Source organism: Ipomoea nil, unplaced genomic scaffold (assembly GCF_001879475.1).
Source record: "Ipomoea nil cultivar Tokyo-kokei standard unplaced genomic scaffold, Asagao_1.1 scaffold0188, whole genome shotgun sequence".
In the NCBI taxonomy this organism is placed as follows: domain Eukaryota; kingdom Viridiplantae; phylum Streptophyta; class Magnoliopsida; order Solanales; family Convolvulaceae; genus Ipomoea; species Ipomoea nil.
The window spans coordinates 4323947-4339311 of NW_017616616.1; the positions used below are offsets into that span (position 1 = coordinate 4323947).

The 15365-nt window shown below is 34.2% G+C and overlaps 2 protein-coding genes across 3 annotated transcripts; both read left to right on the top strand.

Annotated features, from left to right (window-relative positions):
* Nucleotides 1-498: 498 nt before the first annotated feature.
* LOC109184960 (CAAX prenyl protease 1 homolog) lies at nt 499-6193 on the top strand. Of its 2 annotated transcripts, XR_002054908.1 has the most exons (15): nt 499-707; nt 1104-1251; nt 1360-1444; nt 1526-1621; nt 2238-2303; nt 2487-2585; nt 2866-2979; nt 3079-3189; nt 3452-3514; nt 4017-4109; nt 4519-4632; nt 5216-5287; nt 5366-5431; nt 5694-5913; nt 6010-6193. XR_002054908.1 is itself a non-coding variant. In XM_019334958.1 (14 exons), exons 1-14 carry the CDS (start codon nt 677-679, stop codon nt 5808-5810), a joined length of 1275 nt encoding a protein of 424 aa, XP_019190503.1. In that variant the 5' UTR covers nt 499-676; the 3' UTR covers nt 5811-6193. The 2 variants fall into 2 exon arrangements, 1 of the variants encoding a protein (XP_019190503.1); XM_019334958.1 differs by having other exon boundaries at nt 5694-6193.
* A 2475-nt stretch (nt 6194-8668) lies between these two features.
* Nucleotides 8669-12132, top strand: LOC109184983 (probable serine/threonine-protein kinase At1g01540). Its single transcript, XM_019334982.1, has 8 exons — nt 8669-9375; nt 9766-10079; nt 10480-10584; nt 10663-10785; nt 10891-11061; nt 11158-11287; nt 11372-11581; nt 11718-12132. The coding sequence occupies exons 1-8, from the start codon at nt 9094-9096 to the stop codon at nt 11877-11879; spliced, it is 1497 nt and encodes a 498-aa protein (XP_019190527.1). The 5' UTR covers nt 8669-9093; the 3' UTR covers nt 11880-12132.
* The last annotated feature ends 3233 nt before the right edge of the window (nt 12133-15365 follow it).

Genomic DNA, 15365 nt, shown 5'->3' on the forward strand with positions numbered 1-15365 from the left:
GAGATTGAGTAGCAATTATAATTATTAGTTGTGTATAAATATCTCACGCTTTATAATGTTTAAATAATTTAATTTGTACTAAGTTATTTTATCTGGTACTAAATTTAGTCACAAACAAAATATTTTACTTTGTGCATTGCCTTTATTATTATTGTTTACTTAATTGATGTAATTATTTTATATTAACCCATATTAATACCATCAAGATTAAGATATACTTATATTGGGTGTTGCTTACTTTTTATTTGTTATATAAAAGTTAAAGTGTATTTTTTTAAAGGGTTAGTTGATTATGTAATTATATTATGACAGTGTAGTACTTTGTGTGAGGGTGCAAATTACTCGTAAAATTTAATTGGGGGCATAAATAAAATATATTGAAATATCTAGCAATCAAGTGAGAGTGTGAATAAGATCAGGAGCCTAAGTGAGATAATCAAAAGTAAGCGCCGTTTTTAGCAATTAGTGTAGATTAAAGGAATAAAGTAAAATAAACATGTTTATTCGGGTTCCTTCGAAAATATCTGGGGGTTTAGCCGACCCTGTTCAACCGGATTGAACTGACCCAAGTAGGAGAAAGCCCTTCTCCCTATTCCGAAAAAATCGTCTCAGAATCTCAGTCATAGACCTTCGCTCTCTCTCTGTTTCTCTCTATCTGCAGCTCGGAAATTCTGCCATGGCGTTTCCTTATATGGAAGCTGTTGTTGGTACGCTCTTACATTCGCTTTATTTTGCGTGTGTATATATTTTAGATATTGTTCGCATTTGTATGCGTACGAATATTGCTCATTTGCTTGTTCGATAGAGATATTTCGGCTGTTATCTGATTTCTGATGTATTTGTAATCGTCATTTGATGTTTATCGTATGTTAATATCTTAAGTTCCTGACTGATCGTGAAATAATTTGCATTTTGAATTTTGATTGTTTAAATTCCATCTTTTGCGTATGTGTTTAGTCATATTTTCTTTGTGCATTTCACAAGCTTGCTGACATATTAAAAAATAACAGATAGAGCTGAAGTTTGCATGTCGTGTTTTAGGGATGTTGCCTTGGCATTTTGGTGGTTATCTGATTTGTATTCCAATTTTCTAAACCTTTCAGGTTTCATGATATTGATGTATATTTTTGAGACTTATCTTGATATAAGGCAACATGCTGCTCTTAAGTTGCCAACACTTCCAAAACCTTTGGTAGGAGTAATCAGCCAAGAAAAGTTTGAGAAGTCTCGAGCTTATAGTATTGATAAAAGGTTCATTTGTTTCAAATTCTCTATTCTTTGTGGGCTACAGTTCAACTTTCCAATTTTATTCACACTTCGATTGTTTTCTAATGTTGTTGGTTTTAAATATTTTCCCAGTGATTTTCACTTTGTGCATGAGTTCGTCACCATACTCATGGACTCTGCAATTTTGTATTTTGGGATCTTACCCTGGTTCTGGAAGGTAAGTGGTTAACTATCTTGAGGCATTCTCTGCTGCTAAAGAACCTTGTGTTTTATTTGTTAATTTTTGTTTTGATTGCAGAAATCAGGAGATTTTTTGGTGTTCCTTGGTCTTAACACAGAAAATGAGATATTACACACACTTGCATTTTTAGCAGGTGTTATGTTTTGGTCGCAGGTGCGTTTATATATGTTGATAATTTCTGCTCCCTCTTTTATAATGACTAAAAACTATTCATCTTACGAGATTTTCTTTGAGGGAAAGTTATCTACTTTACCATTTCTAATTTCTAATAATCTAATATATTATGATTTTATGTTACCATTTCTCATTTTGGTTAAAACACATAAAAGTTGTTTTTCTTGGATGAGTCACAATTTGTTTGGTTGTGTAAAAACCTAGCACATTTTCTGCATGTTATAACCTGAGAGCCTGCCCAATTTCTTATTTTTCTGCTTATATTAGTAGCTTGTTTTTATCTATTCCTTTTCACATTTTATTGACGTATAAAGATTGTGATGCCCTTCTTTTTAGTTGGGAGTATTTGTCACGATGATAAGTATTTTTTGGGGGTAAACATTACATTATCCTTTTAGTTTGGGGTCTAGAATAACACTAGCTGAAAACATGCCAGAAATGCTTGGCAGTTACATTTGTAGACAGTGAGTGTTTGATTTATAGTTGTTTAAAGCCATACTTGCCTGGCACAAGTTTGTATACATTGCAAGCTTTGTGTTTATGCATATATGTTACACTGTCTGATATTATAATTTGTTTTAAAATTGTTCTGCAGATTACTGACTTGCCATTTTCTTTGTACTCAACGTTTGTGATTGAGGCCCGCCACGGTTTCAACAAGGTAAGGTTTTAGGCTCCTTTTCATGATATATTATATTCTCTCTCTCTCTCTCTCTCTCACTCTTTTTTTTTTTTTTTTTTTTTTTTCACTTCATAATATTATACTTGGACTCAGAAACATACGCTTTTGTATTGTTTACTTCATTGATCTTGGCTGTAACTCTCGTGGGTTGTTGTGATACAGCAAACGATGTGGCTATTCTTCAGGGATATGATCAAAGGTATTATCTTATCTGTTGTGATTGGTCCTCCTATTGTGGCTGCAATCATTCTGATAGTTCAGGTATTTTGTTATGCCATAACTTGCATCACAGTATTCATTTATTTTAAAAATTTTAACAATGCAGTATTAGCACTGGTTACTTTGTCTGAGTTTTGCACTGATTTTGTTCTCAAACAGTATCAGTTGGAGTTTACATACACACAGTTTTTGCATCTCTATTATTATTATTTCAATTATTTATTTTTTTGCATCTGGATAACAAATACTGGAAGTGCTGTTTTTATGTTTTCTTCTTCTCCCTTTTCTGCCCTTTAAAGAAGGATATCAATTTTGGATGCAGAAAGGAGGTCCTTACTTGGCTATATATCTATGGGGTTTCATGTTTGTCCTGTCTCTTGTTATGATGACACTATACCCTATTCTGATTGCCCCGCTTTTCAACAAGTTCACCCCAGTAAGTACCAGTCTTTTTTATTGTCTTTTCCTTTTTAACTATACATTTAGCTTGATTTTTAAGAACATGGAGAATGATGCTTAGATTTTCTCTTTGTAGCTTCCTGAAGGTGAGCTTAGAGCAAAAATTGAGAATCTTGCTTCCTCACTCAAATTCCCCTTAAAGAAGTTGTTTGTTGTTGATGGATCTACAAGGTCAAGCCATAGCAATGTGAGGACCCAACTGCTTGGTTTATTGTAACTTATTGAATTGTTTTGACATGAATATGGTCTTAACTTGTTAATAAGCAAGAAATTTACTATGTGAAACTATGATGAAATAAGACAAGAAACAGATTGAAACCTAGAGATATGAATTTCCATTTGGTTGCAACTAGTCTATATCCTAATTCTGTTTCTGATATTCCCCCCATCCTCTCTACCTAATGCTCATCTCATGTCTATGATTTTTATTTTTATTTTTATTTTTCTAGGCATACATGTATGGATTCTTCAAGAACAAGCGCATTGTCCTTTATGATACGTTGATTCAGCAGGTGGGGCTGTTACCATACACATGCTATAGATTTTCCTTATTTCCTTAATTTTTAATTCATTGTTTTGAACTGCTAAAGATATGAATTTTCAGTATCTTTGTATTTAACTTACCTGGGAAAATGTTATATTTTATATGACTGTTACTATCTTGTAATATTTGGCCTTGCTATTTTCCTTTCCATTAGGGGGACCCTTTATCTTGTATCATTATATCGAATTAATGCATTTCTTGCAAAGTAGCTGCCATTGCTCTAGAAACTGCATTGATACAAAAAGTAGATATCATGCTATTTTCTAGTGAGGTCCCTAACCACTTATGTGTTGAGTTTATGCTAAGTTTACTAACTGTTTCAAGAACACTGCATGGTTGTATAGCAGTGATATTATCCCAATGCAGTGTCAGTACTCTTTTGGATGCATGCACACTATTTTGTGGGCTCAGAGTACCTTTTAAATTTCCATGTCCTTAATTTCTTTCTTTTTATTCTTGATTCTTTTTAGTGCAAGAATGACGAGGAAGTTGTTGCTGTTCTTGCACACGAATTAGGCCACTGGAAACTAAATCACACAATGTACTCCTTCATTGCTGTCCAGGTATGTTAATCAATTAATGCAACCTCTCCTTCTAGAAATCCTTTCATTTTGTCTCTAAATGGGTGCTGAATAATGTATAAGTATTGAATTCATGCTCATATATAGCCCATAATTTGTTGTTACCCTGTTATATTTGTGATTGAGGTACATATTAAGGTTTAGGATTTGGTGTCGAAGTTGTATCTGAGGATTTCTACTCTATTTATTAGTCCATATATATATTTTTAAAATATTTGCTCAAGAAACAACTTAGAAGCTGAAGCTTGATTGACACAGAGAAACCAATCTTGATCAATTTGAACTTTTCTAGCTCACTAGCCAGCTTAGCTCATAATAAACCACCCTAGTTCTGTCCTTTTGTTTGGAAGTTTTTCTGTTTGTTGTGACATATTCTTTTAAAACTATGCAGATCCTCACATTCTTACAATTTGGAGGATACACACTTGTTAGGAATTCCAAGGATCTGTTTCAGAGTTTTGGCTTTGAAACTCAACCTGTTCTTATTGGGCTTATCATTTTTCAGGTAATAATTCATTATTTAGTTCATACTAGATGCCTCAGATGTGCTGACATTGAAAGTCTTGAGCTGTCTGTGTGGTGGTTCTTGGCCTTTTCCCTTAAGACTAAGCATTATCTTTATCCAGAAGTGTAGCGGTGTTAATTTATCTGTGTGTTTTGCATGTTCAATGAAACGAGTTTTGAGAAAGAAATTGAGAATAGATGGCTGGTTGGGATGCAACCAATCCAGCTCGATAGCTTTTTTATTTCATGCATAATATGTTTTTCTTATGCACACATGCTTTCTATGAAATGGTGGATCTTAACCTCACGGTATGGTTAGTGTAATTAGTATGGGCATAATTTCCCTCTAGGATGGAAACATCATTAATGTTAGATTGTTAGCCTCTAGTTTCTCAATTGAGTAGTTTACAATTATTAGTTCGCATTTCCAAGTCCATTGCATAATCATAGTTTCACTGTATTGGCCATATGTACCATCTTTAATGTGACATGAAAACTAGGTTTTATATGATTTTAACTGTTGTGGAAATTTAAGGATGTGTATTTTAGAATGCAATGCATTATTCTCTTATCTTCTGTTGCAGCACACTGTAATTCCTCTCCAGCACCTAGTGAGTTTCGGTCTTAATCTTGTTAGCCGAGCTTTTGAATTTCAGGTGATGTTCTGTTAACTAAACCATGTCATAGGCATTTTTCCTTGCTCCCTTGACTTAAAGATTGATTTCCTTTCTTAGGCTGATGCCTTTGCTAAGAAGCTTGGATATGCATTGCCTCTTCGTGCTGGACTTGTAAAACTACAGGTGATGTTACCTTAATTCCCAAATTTATCTCAGTTTTTAACCCTGTTTACTCTCCGTGTGCCTGGTACCAACACAAGGCTGGCTTTTGTCTTAATGTTTTTCAATCATCTTTGCATTATAATATTATATAGATAATTTATAATCTCTTGTTCAAACTGAAAAACACGAATGGATATTGTTACACACATCTTGTACATCTACACAGCATGCAAAAAATTCCGCACATCTGCTGACTTCTTCAGTTCCTTGGCATCTTTTCCAGGAGGAGAATTTGTCCGCAATGAACACAGATCCTTGGTATTCTGCTTACCATTATTCTCATCCTCCCCTAGTTGAAAGATTGGCTGCGATTGATGAACCCGATAAAAAGACAGACTGATGAGTTGAGCAACCTCATGCTCCCGGAGTTCACTTGAATACTTGGGTTGGAAGTTGGAACACTACAATCAGTAAAAACACTAGGTCCAAGTTTCCTTCCCATGGTAAAATATTCAAGTATTAACAAAGTCATACCCGTGTTACATTACTCATCTGTATGTTTAAGCAGTAACTGTTTCCATTTTGTCATCACGGTGCAGTTCAGGTAAAAACTTGCCTCTTGCAGGCTGGCTAAACTTATTCCTGCAAAGTGTAACCACAACCGTTTGTAATGAGTCGGATTCAAATTCTAAGCTAAACTGGCAACTCTGCAGGATTGGTGTATTTGTTAGAAAAAGAAAAGTTTCTTATTCTATTCTATATAAGAGTTCCAATTTGGCCAAACAACCATTATGCAAGCTTTTATATTGTATCCAGATGAAGCATAGGCCCCCACCCTCTCCCTTCAAGGATGGCCCAATTTGCATATATACTTAATTAGGAAGAAAGTGATTTCTATAGTGCATCCAATCATAAGGGACATGTATCCATCCATTATAAAATCTTGTAAGTAAATTCTATTCTATAGTTTTCTAAAAGTGAATTAGTGCATTCTGTCTCATCTTAGTACCCCATAAAGCCTATGCGTAGTAATCTATTGTCCACTTAATCATAAAGCATGCTCTATGATTAAAGAATTTACTAACCATTTATGAATTTGGACCAGTGCCATAAAAAGAATGCATTGTTGTCAAGGTAAACCTTTCAAGATGGCTACTTTTTACCCAAAGGTCATTTGCTATCATTGTCCACTTGCCCTGGATTTCAACATTATTTCTTGTTTAAGAAAAACCCATTTGTTTGTTTAAAGCAATCAAATGCCAACCTGCTTACTTTAGAGAACTGACAGCCAATTCAAGTGTATGCATACGTTTGTCTATGCCACTCTGATATTTCTGGCATTAACAAGTGAGAAAGAGATAAAAAGGGATTTGAGATAGTTTAATGGCAAATAATAATATATTGTCGAACTAGTGCATAATGTCTTTTAAAAGCGATTTGCTTCTCATGTGTAATTTATGGTTTATTAAATAAGAGCGAGATTCATTCAATGCATATCTTGGATAGTAACTACGGATTTTCTTCGTCACTTAAAAAAATGACGATTTAAATTTTTGTGAAACATTACACTAGAGAGGCATTTTGCTTACAACTTGATTTTGATTCAAATACTTCTTTGCCTATGTCAAATTTCTTATTTGTATTTAATGGAGATGTTGATGCTCAATTTTGACTTATACCTATATTTTGATTTACATTAAAAAATTATAAAATACTACTTGAAGATATGCTTTGGTGAAGGTACAGTTAACTCCCATCCAATATGCCATTACTAAGTACAGTAACAAAACTGTCACCTAGGTTCAACGCCGGTGGAAATAATTAATTTGTAAAGCATTAATTAGGAAATTTAATTAAGGATTAAGTTAGGCAGTATGGTAATTAATGTGAAAGGCTATCACATGGACACTCAATTCACTCCGTGAACGCACACCTATCCTGCTGGGTCCGCACCTCATCATTCTTTTTCCTTTTAGGATTTTATATTCGCATAATCTAAATTTATAAAGTATGTCGTTTATCTGTAATATCTTTTTTTATTTCTCATTATAAGTCACCCCTTGCACCATTCAACTCTCGACCTTATACGAATGTCTTTCTTAATTTAGGATGTTATCCAATAAATGATAAGATTGAAATAGTCTATTTATCTTATTAATTTTATTTTAATTATTGTGTTATTTAAATTGTATCTAATACTGTTAACACTTGTTTTCATAATATATTAATATTTGTACAACTAAACACATTATGTGTAATTGTATTCAATACAAAAAGATATCGGTAAGAACAGATATTTTAAAAATTTACTCTCTCAATCAAAGATTGTGATGTCTAGAATAACGAATTGTTTTAAATGTAATATTCTTAAATGAGTATTGGGAAAACATTTAAAGTGATAAACTGCTCTTCCAAACACAATCTTAGTAATTAGTTTAGTTTAATAATAATTATATTACTAATAAAAATGAATTATAAGGTTATAGGGAAAGTCTAGCATGAACATAACCTAATGGTTAACCAAATAAAGGCACTTTTCAGTCTCAAAAAGGCCAATAAATTAATCACTTCTCACATCCATCCATTGCTCTAAATATCACAAGAACCAACATGCAACACAATCCTTCCAATAAGGCAATAATAACGCTAAATCTCGTTAATACACGATTACAACTCTATTAATCGCATGACACAATCCTGTTGATAGTGGATAATCACGAAAATCAAATTTGAAAATAATTAAAAATTACTAAAAGAAAAATAAGTAATAAAGAAAGGGTTAATTCAATGAATAAAGCAAAATGAGACAAATAGAGCAGCTTATTAGAAGTTAAAACTTTGAAAAAAAGTTCAAATATGAGTTGTATCAATATGTTGAATTGGTAGTGTATAGATTTGAAAATAATTTGTTATAATATTGCTATTTTCTAATAGAGGATAAAATAAATTTTTAAAAATTGTGTTAATCAATAAAAGGAATGCAATTTTTTTCTAAATATAAACTAAAACTCCGTATTAAAATTATATTTTAATTTATTTAATAAGAGAGTGACATGCAATTATTGATATTAACCCATGAAAACCAAGTTTTTAATAATTTTAATTTGCCATAAATATAATACTCCGTATAATAAAATTGATTTGACAGATTTGTGTGAAACAACTTGTTTTATAAAATTATATTTATGATTTTCAAAAAAGTTTAAAAACAAGATAGTATTTATTACAGTATATTTTAATTAATTTTGTGGGAAAGCGGAAACTGATGAGAAGTTATTTTATTACAAGGGGACAGAAGACACAGGAAGAAGAAAAAGAGATTCTCTTCTCGGCGCTCTCTCTCTCTCTCTTATCTCTGACAGTGTCCACCACCATCTCCTCTTGTCAGAACGCAACTGGAAAGTGTAATCGGAACAAATCTCGCCGGCGAAATCTCACCGCTTTGAACTCGCCGGAATACGCTACTAGAATCCGCCGGAATATTTCTCATTTGATACCGTAAATCGATCCGTCAGTTATACGGTAATTAATTGGGTGGATACGCAGGGAGGATGAATCTCCGTGGACGGATATGTGTAGAGGGGGAGGCACAGTGAAGAGGAGTAGAGAGTGAATTGGAGTGATTGAATACACATGCATTCGCAGAGAGGGAGTGGGGTGTGGGCTGTGTGTTTTAGGTGAAGATGTCGGTGTACGATGCGGCGTTTGTGAACAGTGAGCTTTCGAAGCCGACTTCGATTTTTGGACTGAAGCTATGGGTGGTGATTGGGATCTTTGTTGGAGCCGTTATAGTTCTCATTCTGTTCCTCCTCTCTCTCTGCATCACGGCGTCGCGCCGCCGCACATCCAAGGCCAAGCTCCTCTACTCCCACCCTGGCGCCGCCGCAGAGCTCACCCCAGTCGTTTCCAAGGAAATCCAGGAGATTGTACATGACGCTGCCCCGGATCACCGCCCCGTCGTTCAGGCATGGTCCTCTCATAATCTTAATTCATTTCTTGATCCAATTTGATTTTTGAAATAGAATTTACACACATATGTCGGCCCGTGTGTAAATATATTTATGCTACTGTTTATTGAGCTGAGTACTGCTAATAGTGAATGTTGTGATTCTTTTATGCTGCAAAATCTCATTTTTATTAGAGTTTTGATTTTGAACTTGATGTTATTTATTTTTAACTCTCGTTAGCAAAAGCTCATTCTTACGTTAAAAAGTGTGGTTTTTGTAGGAGCCTATTTCTTTCAATGGGTTTATTTAGTCTTGTAGTTAAAAATACTAATTTTGCTGAGTATTTCAATTACTGTTTACTGATATTCATTGTGGGGTTTTTTGTTGGGTTTTCTAATGTTATTTCAGGCAGTGCCAGAAATTCAGATTGACATGGGGAAGGTAGAGCACAGAATTGTGTTCTCAGACAAGCTACCAGGGGCATCTAGTGGGGAGAGTAGAGCAACAAGTGGAGCAGAAACAGGCTCCATTGGAGGCAGTGGATCATTGCCGGAAGTGTCCCATCTCGGGTGGGGAAGGTGGTATACTCTCAGAGAGCTTGAGGCTGCTACCGATGGATTGTCTGATGAGAATGTCATTGGTGAAGGTGGCTATGGGATTGTTTATCGGGGTGCCTTGGCTGATGGTACCAGAGTAGCTGTGAAAAATCTATTGAATAACAGGTATTTATCATCAGAGTTCACTTAAAACTTCATTTTTTAGCTTTGTTTTTAGCTTTTGAGCTGAAAATTAAAATTGGCTGAGGTTTATTTTCTTAATGGTGTTGTCAAATGTCCATCTGCCTCTTTTCTGGGTTTTTTTGGGGTGCTAATTATATTTTTTGATTTTTTTACAATCCATTTTTTATTAATGCAATTTTCAACTGAATTTTGTGCTTTAAAGTGTTAGTCAGAAATCAGAATGGTGTCTTATGTTTTATACCTTTTCCCCTGTTCAAAAATCAAGCCAGCTAAATTGCATTTAAAATTTACCTGTCAAGTAAGGGGTGCTGTGAACTGGATAAAAGGATTAGTTCTTTTGATAATCAATTTGCTAATATCTTTGGGGTTGTTATATTACCAGAGGCCAAGCTGAGAGAGAATTTAAGGTAGAGGTGGAAGCTATTGGGCGTGTAAGACACAAAAATCTTGTAAGGCTTCTTGGCTACTGCGTTGAAGGAGCTTACAGGTATTCATACTACTATTTTGTTTTCCTTTCTTTTTGAAACAAACGTTAGTAATTCTCTTAGAACAATATGATGTGTAGGATGCTTGTGTATGAGTATGTAAACAATGGGAATTTGGACCAGTGGCTTCATGGAGATGTAGGGGAAGTCAGTCCTTTGACGTGGGATATCCGTATGAATGTAATATTGGGATGTGCAAAAGGGTAAGATGATATAAACCTGTTTATTTATCATGTCGATGAATATGTGGGTTTTTGCATTATAGATTGTTTCATGGTAGTTTATTTTCGTTTTCTTATTTTTGTCAGTTTGGCCTATCTACATGAGGGTCTTGAACCAAAAGTAGTGCATAGGGATGTGAAATCCAGTAACATACTCCTTGATCGGCAATGGCATACGAAGTTGTCTGACTTTGGGCTTGCTAAGCTCTTGAATGCAGAGAGTAGTTATGTGACAACTCGTGTGATGGGAACATTTGGGTTAGTTAATTTTATCTTGAAGTAATTTGCATTTCTTCAATTCAGGCTTTCTATGTGAATTCCGACTTTAGCTTAATACTTCCCTTCTTCCATCAGATATGTTGCCCCGGAATATGCTTGCACTGGTATGCTGAATGAAAAAAGTGATATTTATAGCTTTGGAATACTTATCATGGAGATAATTACTGGGAGAACCCCTGTTGATTATGGCCGGCCACAAGGAGAGGTTTGTTTGAACGAAGTACATAGAAAAACACACCACTTCTTTTACCTTTCATTTCTCAAACTGAAATATCATCGATAATAACAGGTTCACTTGGTGGACTGGTTGAAGACTATGGTTGGAAATAGAAAATCAGAGGAAGTGATAGATCCTAAGCTACCTGAAGTGCCTTCTTCAAAAGCACTGAAGCGTGTTCTTTTGGTTGCTCTTCGCTGTGTCGACCCTGATGCTCAGAAGAGACCCAAAATGGGACATATTATCCATATGCTCGAGGCAGATGATGTATTATTTCGTGATGTATGGACACTAATCCTTTGCTAGGATTTACTTTAATTTTTTAAACTTATTAATGTAGTCTGTTAAAAAGGTTCTTAGGAGTAGTATCACAATCATGCTGGTTGGTGACTGATCTGTGATATTCCTTCATTTGTAGGAACGGAGGATTGGAAGAGAATCGTCCAGTTCACACCGTGATCACAAGGAAGATGGTAACGCTGGTCCAAATATAGGCAAAAAACGGTATGGTGATGGGGCTTCTGATACCAGTGAAGGCGACAGTAGTAGGAGCCATAACCCACCAACTAGATGGAGATAACATTACAAGAGATAATATCATATGCACGATCCAAAGCGTTTTGCAATTTGTTTATGCCTATTGAAGTCTTTTTGCCCTCCACCCACCTGATAGCACTGTAGTTGATCACGCCCCCGGTTTTACTATTTTTGGCTATATTTATGGCTTGTTTGTTCACAGCATTAATTGCAGTTGTACATCTCATAATATTACTCCATAATTTGATATTCTTATAACAGTGATTCATTGGATTTGGCTTGATTACCCCTCTCGCTTATAACTCTTGTTCGTGTTGATGTGTTTTCCTCGATATTCAGTTGGCTGTCTTAATCGCACAGGCACCAGTAGTACAACGGAGTGCCGTGATCAGAGTCTCACAAGTCACAACAGGTACGCATCAAAGGCCCACTAACCAGCTATTTTTTAGAATTTGCTCAAATTGGCCAGCTAATATAGCGAGTATAATTGGAACTTCTTTTTCAAGAAAATCATTTTATGTCCTTCAGTTATCCTTGTCCTAACTAGGCAGGATTCATGTTTTGGTTAGAACTGGGGTCATTGTTTAGGTATATCGCTTTCATTGCCTGTAGGTTTCATGTCTATGCAGCATGATAAGGACACTTGCACTGAATTATGAGCTGGCTGTTTAGATGCATTAGCCAAACATCATTATTCTCTGCTTTTCTACCGTTACTCTACTCAATATCTGGAGTTGGACATCATATTGGTTTTAATTCTGTTGTTAAATTCACCATTTTTTATTCTTTTTTTTGGGTTTGTTTCTCTGTTCTTTTCTGCACTTTATATTCTTCTAGTGCTTAAAGAATCTTTCAAGGATTAGCTCACATGAGAGAGAGATATGTGTGCAACTCCATTAGGGAAAAACGACAATCATTATTGTGTGGACCATGCTATCAAATAATGTATATTCAGTATACAAATAATATACTTTTAGTATATTAAAAATGTACATTGTATTCGGGAAATGTACATTATTTGAGTACTGAAAGTATATTATTTTGTATAATGTACATCTAGTACACGAATAATGTATTTTTAGTATATTAAAAATGTACTTTTTGTTTTGGTTCATACGATAATTTGCCATGATAAGTGGGCTCTGAGGGAGTAAAACTCCAATCAGAACTTATTACATTAGTCGGGAATAAAAAAAACTACAAACTTAAGCCCATTGGGTTATAAATTTCATATGCTTTCACATTCTTCCGACCATTTCCAAAGAAGGCACCAAAACACCATTTTGGTATAAAAATTTGATGCAACCTTCCTCCAAGGAATACATGAAATTCTACACCAAAATGTTGGTGTAAATGATAATGTTACCAAATATGGTGTAATACTATTCATTTACACAAATTTGGTGTAGAACTTTTTAAAATCTTTTTGTCAATTGTTTCTTTTTAAAATTTATATTATTAGAAAATAGAAATTAATTATAAAGACTTAAAGATCTCTGATTTTAAAATGAGATTAATAATGACTATAAATAATTAAAAATTAAAAAAGCTGAAAACATAAATTTTATTTTAAAATATTATTATTTATAATTATATTTTATATTAAAATAATTAAACTAAACAAAATTAAATTATATTATGTATTATGATAGTATTTCAGTTACCCTTTTAAATTGGTGGTCATAGATATATTACCTTGAGTATTTCAAAACATTTATAAAAATACAAATTATTTTAGTGTATATTTCCAACAAAAAAAAAAATATTTTAGTGTATGAATATAATTTGGTGTAAATCAAGTGATCTTTTTTTTTTTTGGTCATGTTGCTATTAGTCTATTATTACTACACATCTTTTCTTTAACTCCATTGGTGCTTTCAGTCTTTAGTATAATACTGAATAAATGATTAGGTATGCCTAACCCCCTCAAATATTAATTTTATTTGGGATCTAGATCTGTTTTAGTGGCAAATACTTCTTCAATATGGTATCAAAATCACCCAAAAAGATTTTGGATTCAAATTCATGTGCTCTAGATCGGGATCAACTGAAAGAATATTGATAAAAATTAAATTCGTATCTTTTTGAGTATGATATTCATATTTTATCACTGGATCACTCCTTTTATACATATCTCATCATATTTGACTAGTAAGAATTTGGTTTCCCTGTGAGTGATTACTTAAATTTATAGACCGTCAAAGTATTTGACCCGTAAAAAGCTGGTCTTTGTGTGCGTAAAATTTCGGAGATTGTCATAACTTGAAACTTTTTAGTCGTGAGAGTTGCGTATAAGCAGAGAGGTTTTATTGAAGATGACGGCAGGGGCGACTAGAGCATTTATGGAAGTACAGAGAGGTTTCTTGTGGGTGTGTCTGCATCCATGTGATAGCTTTAATTATACTCCGTACTTGAATCCTATCCACCACCCAAAAAAAAAAAAAAAAAAACTAACTAACTAACAAAAATAGATTTTGCCTTATATTGAGTATTAGGGCATCCTTAGTTGTAATTCATGAGGAGTTTTTACAAGTGTAATTAGGAACGAGAATATGGAAGAGGAGAGAAAAAAAAAATTAAATAGAACCTTTTATGCGCCCAGCGCGCGCAAGGTGTGCTGAACGCGAACAAATGTCTGCCAATTCTTCATGTGGACCCCACATGCTCAGTCCAAAAACCTCTCCTCCTACAAATATAAAAAGTTTTTCTCTCTTCACCTTCTCTCCTCCACATAAGCCTTGTTTTTTTCAAAGATCACACCAAGATGCATTGATGGATATGCTCTTAGAGCATCCGCATCAGTTGGGGAGATTTAAGGGAGAATGTAAAAGTGATTAAGAAAGAGAATGTTGGAAGGGGAGGAAAAAAAAAAACAAAACCAAAAAAAAAAATATGTCAGGCGCACCGAACAGCGCCGTTCGGCGCGCCCAGCTGTGGCCATGCTGTTCGCCAAACGCGCACAACATGTGATCTCTCTTTTTTATTTTTTTTATTTTTTTTTCCATACTCCCCATATTTGCAAGCCTATTCTTCCCACCATTCTTTCTTCTCCACACTAGTTATTTACCCCATTCAAAAGAAAGCATCTGACATTATCTCCACATTCTCCCCTTAGTGTGAATGTTCTTAGTGTACAAATATTTTGATGTATATAGGTCCATTGAAATACATTCCGTAACTTGTCTTCTATATCAATTTTTGGAGGAGGAGTGAGTGGTGATGAGCCCTTTATAGTTCAAAGTTTCAAATTTAATTATAATCCGAATTTGAATTTGGATGGTTGGATTATTACCAAATAAATTATGGCATAGATGCATAGTGCCGCACCTTAGTCTTTTACTTTTAAAAATGTGATCAAATAAGTTTCATAAGTCGGGAGAATATTGCAATCAAAATTTTAAATTGAAAAAAGCTCCATTATTTAACCTCTTATACTTATAAAAATATTTAATAAAGTCATAATAATAAGTTACCGCTTATGCAACATATGCATAAACTGACGTGTGGACACATGGGTTGACACACAATG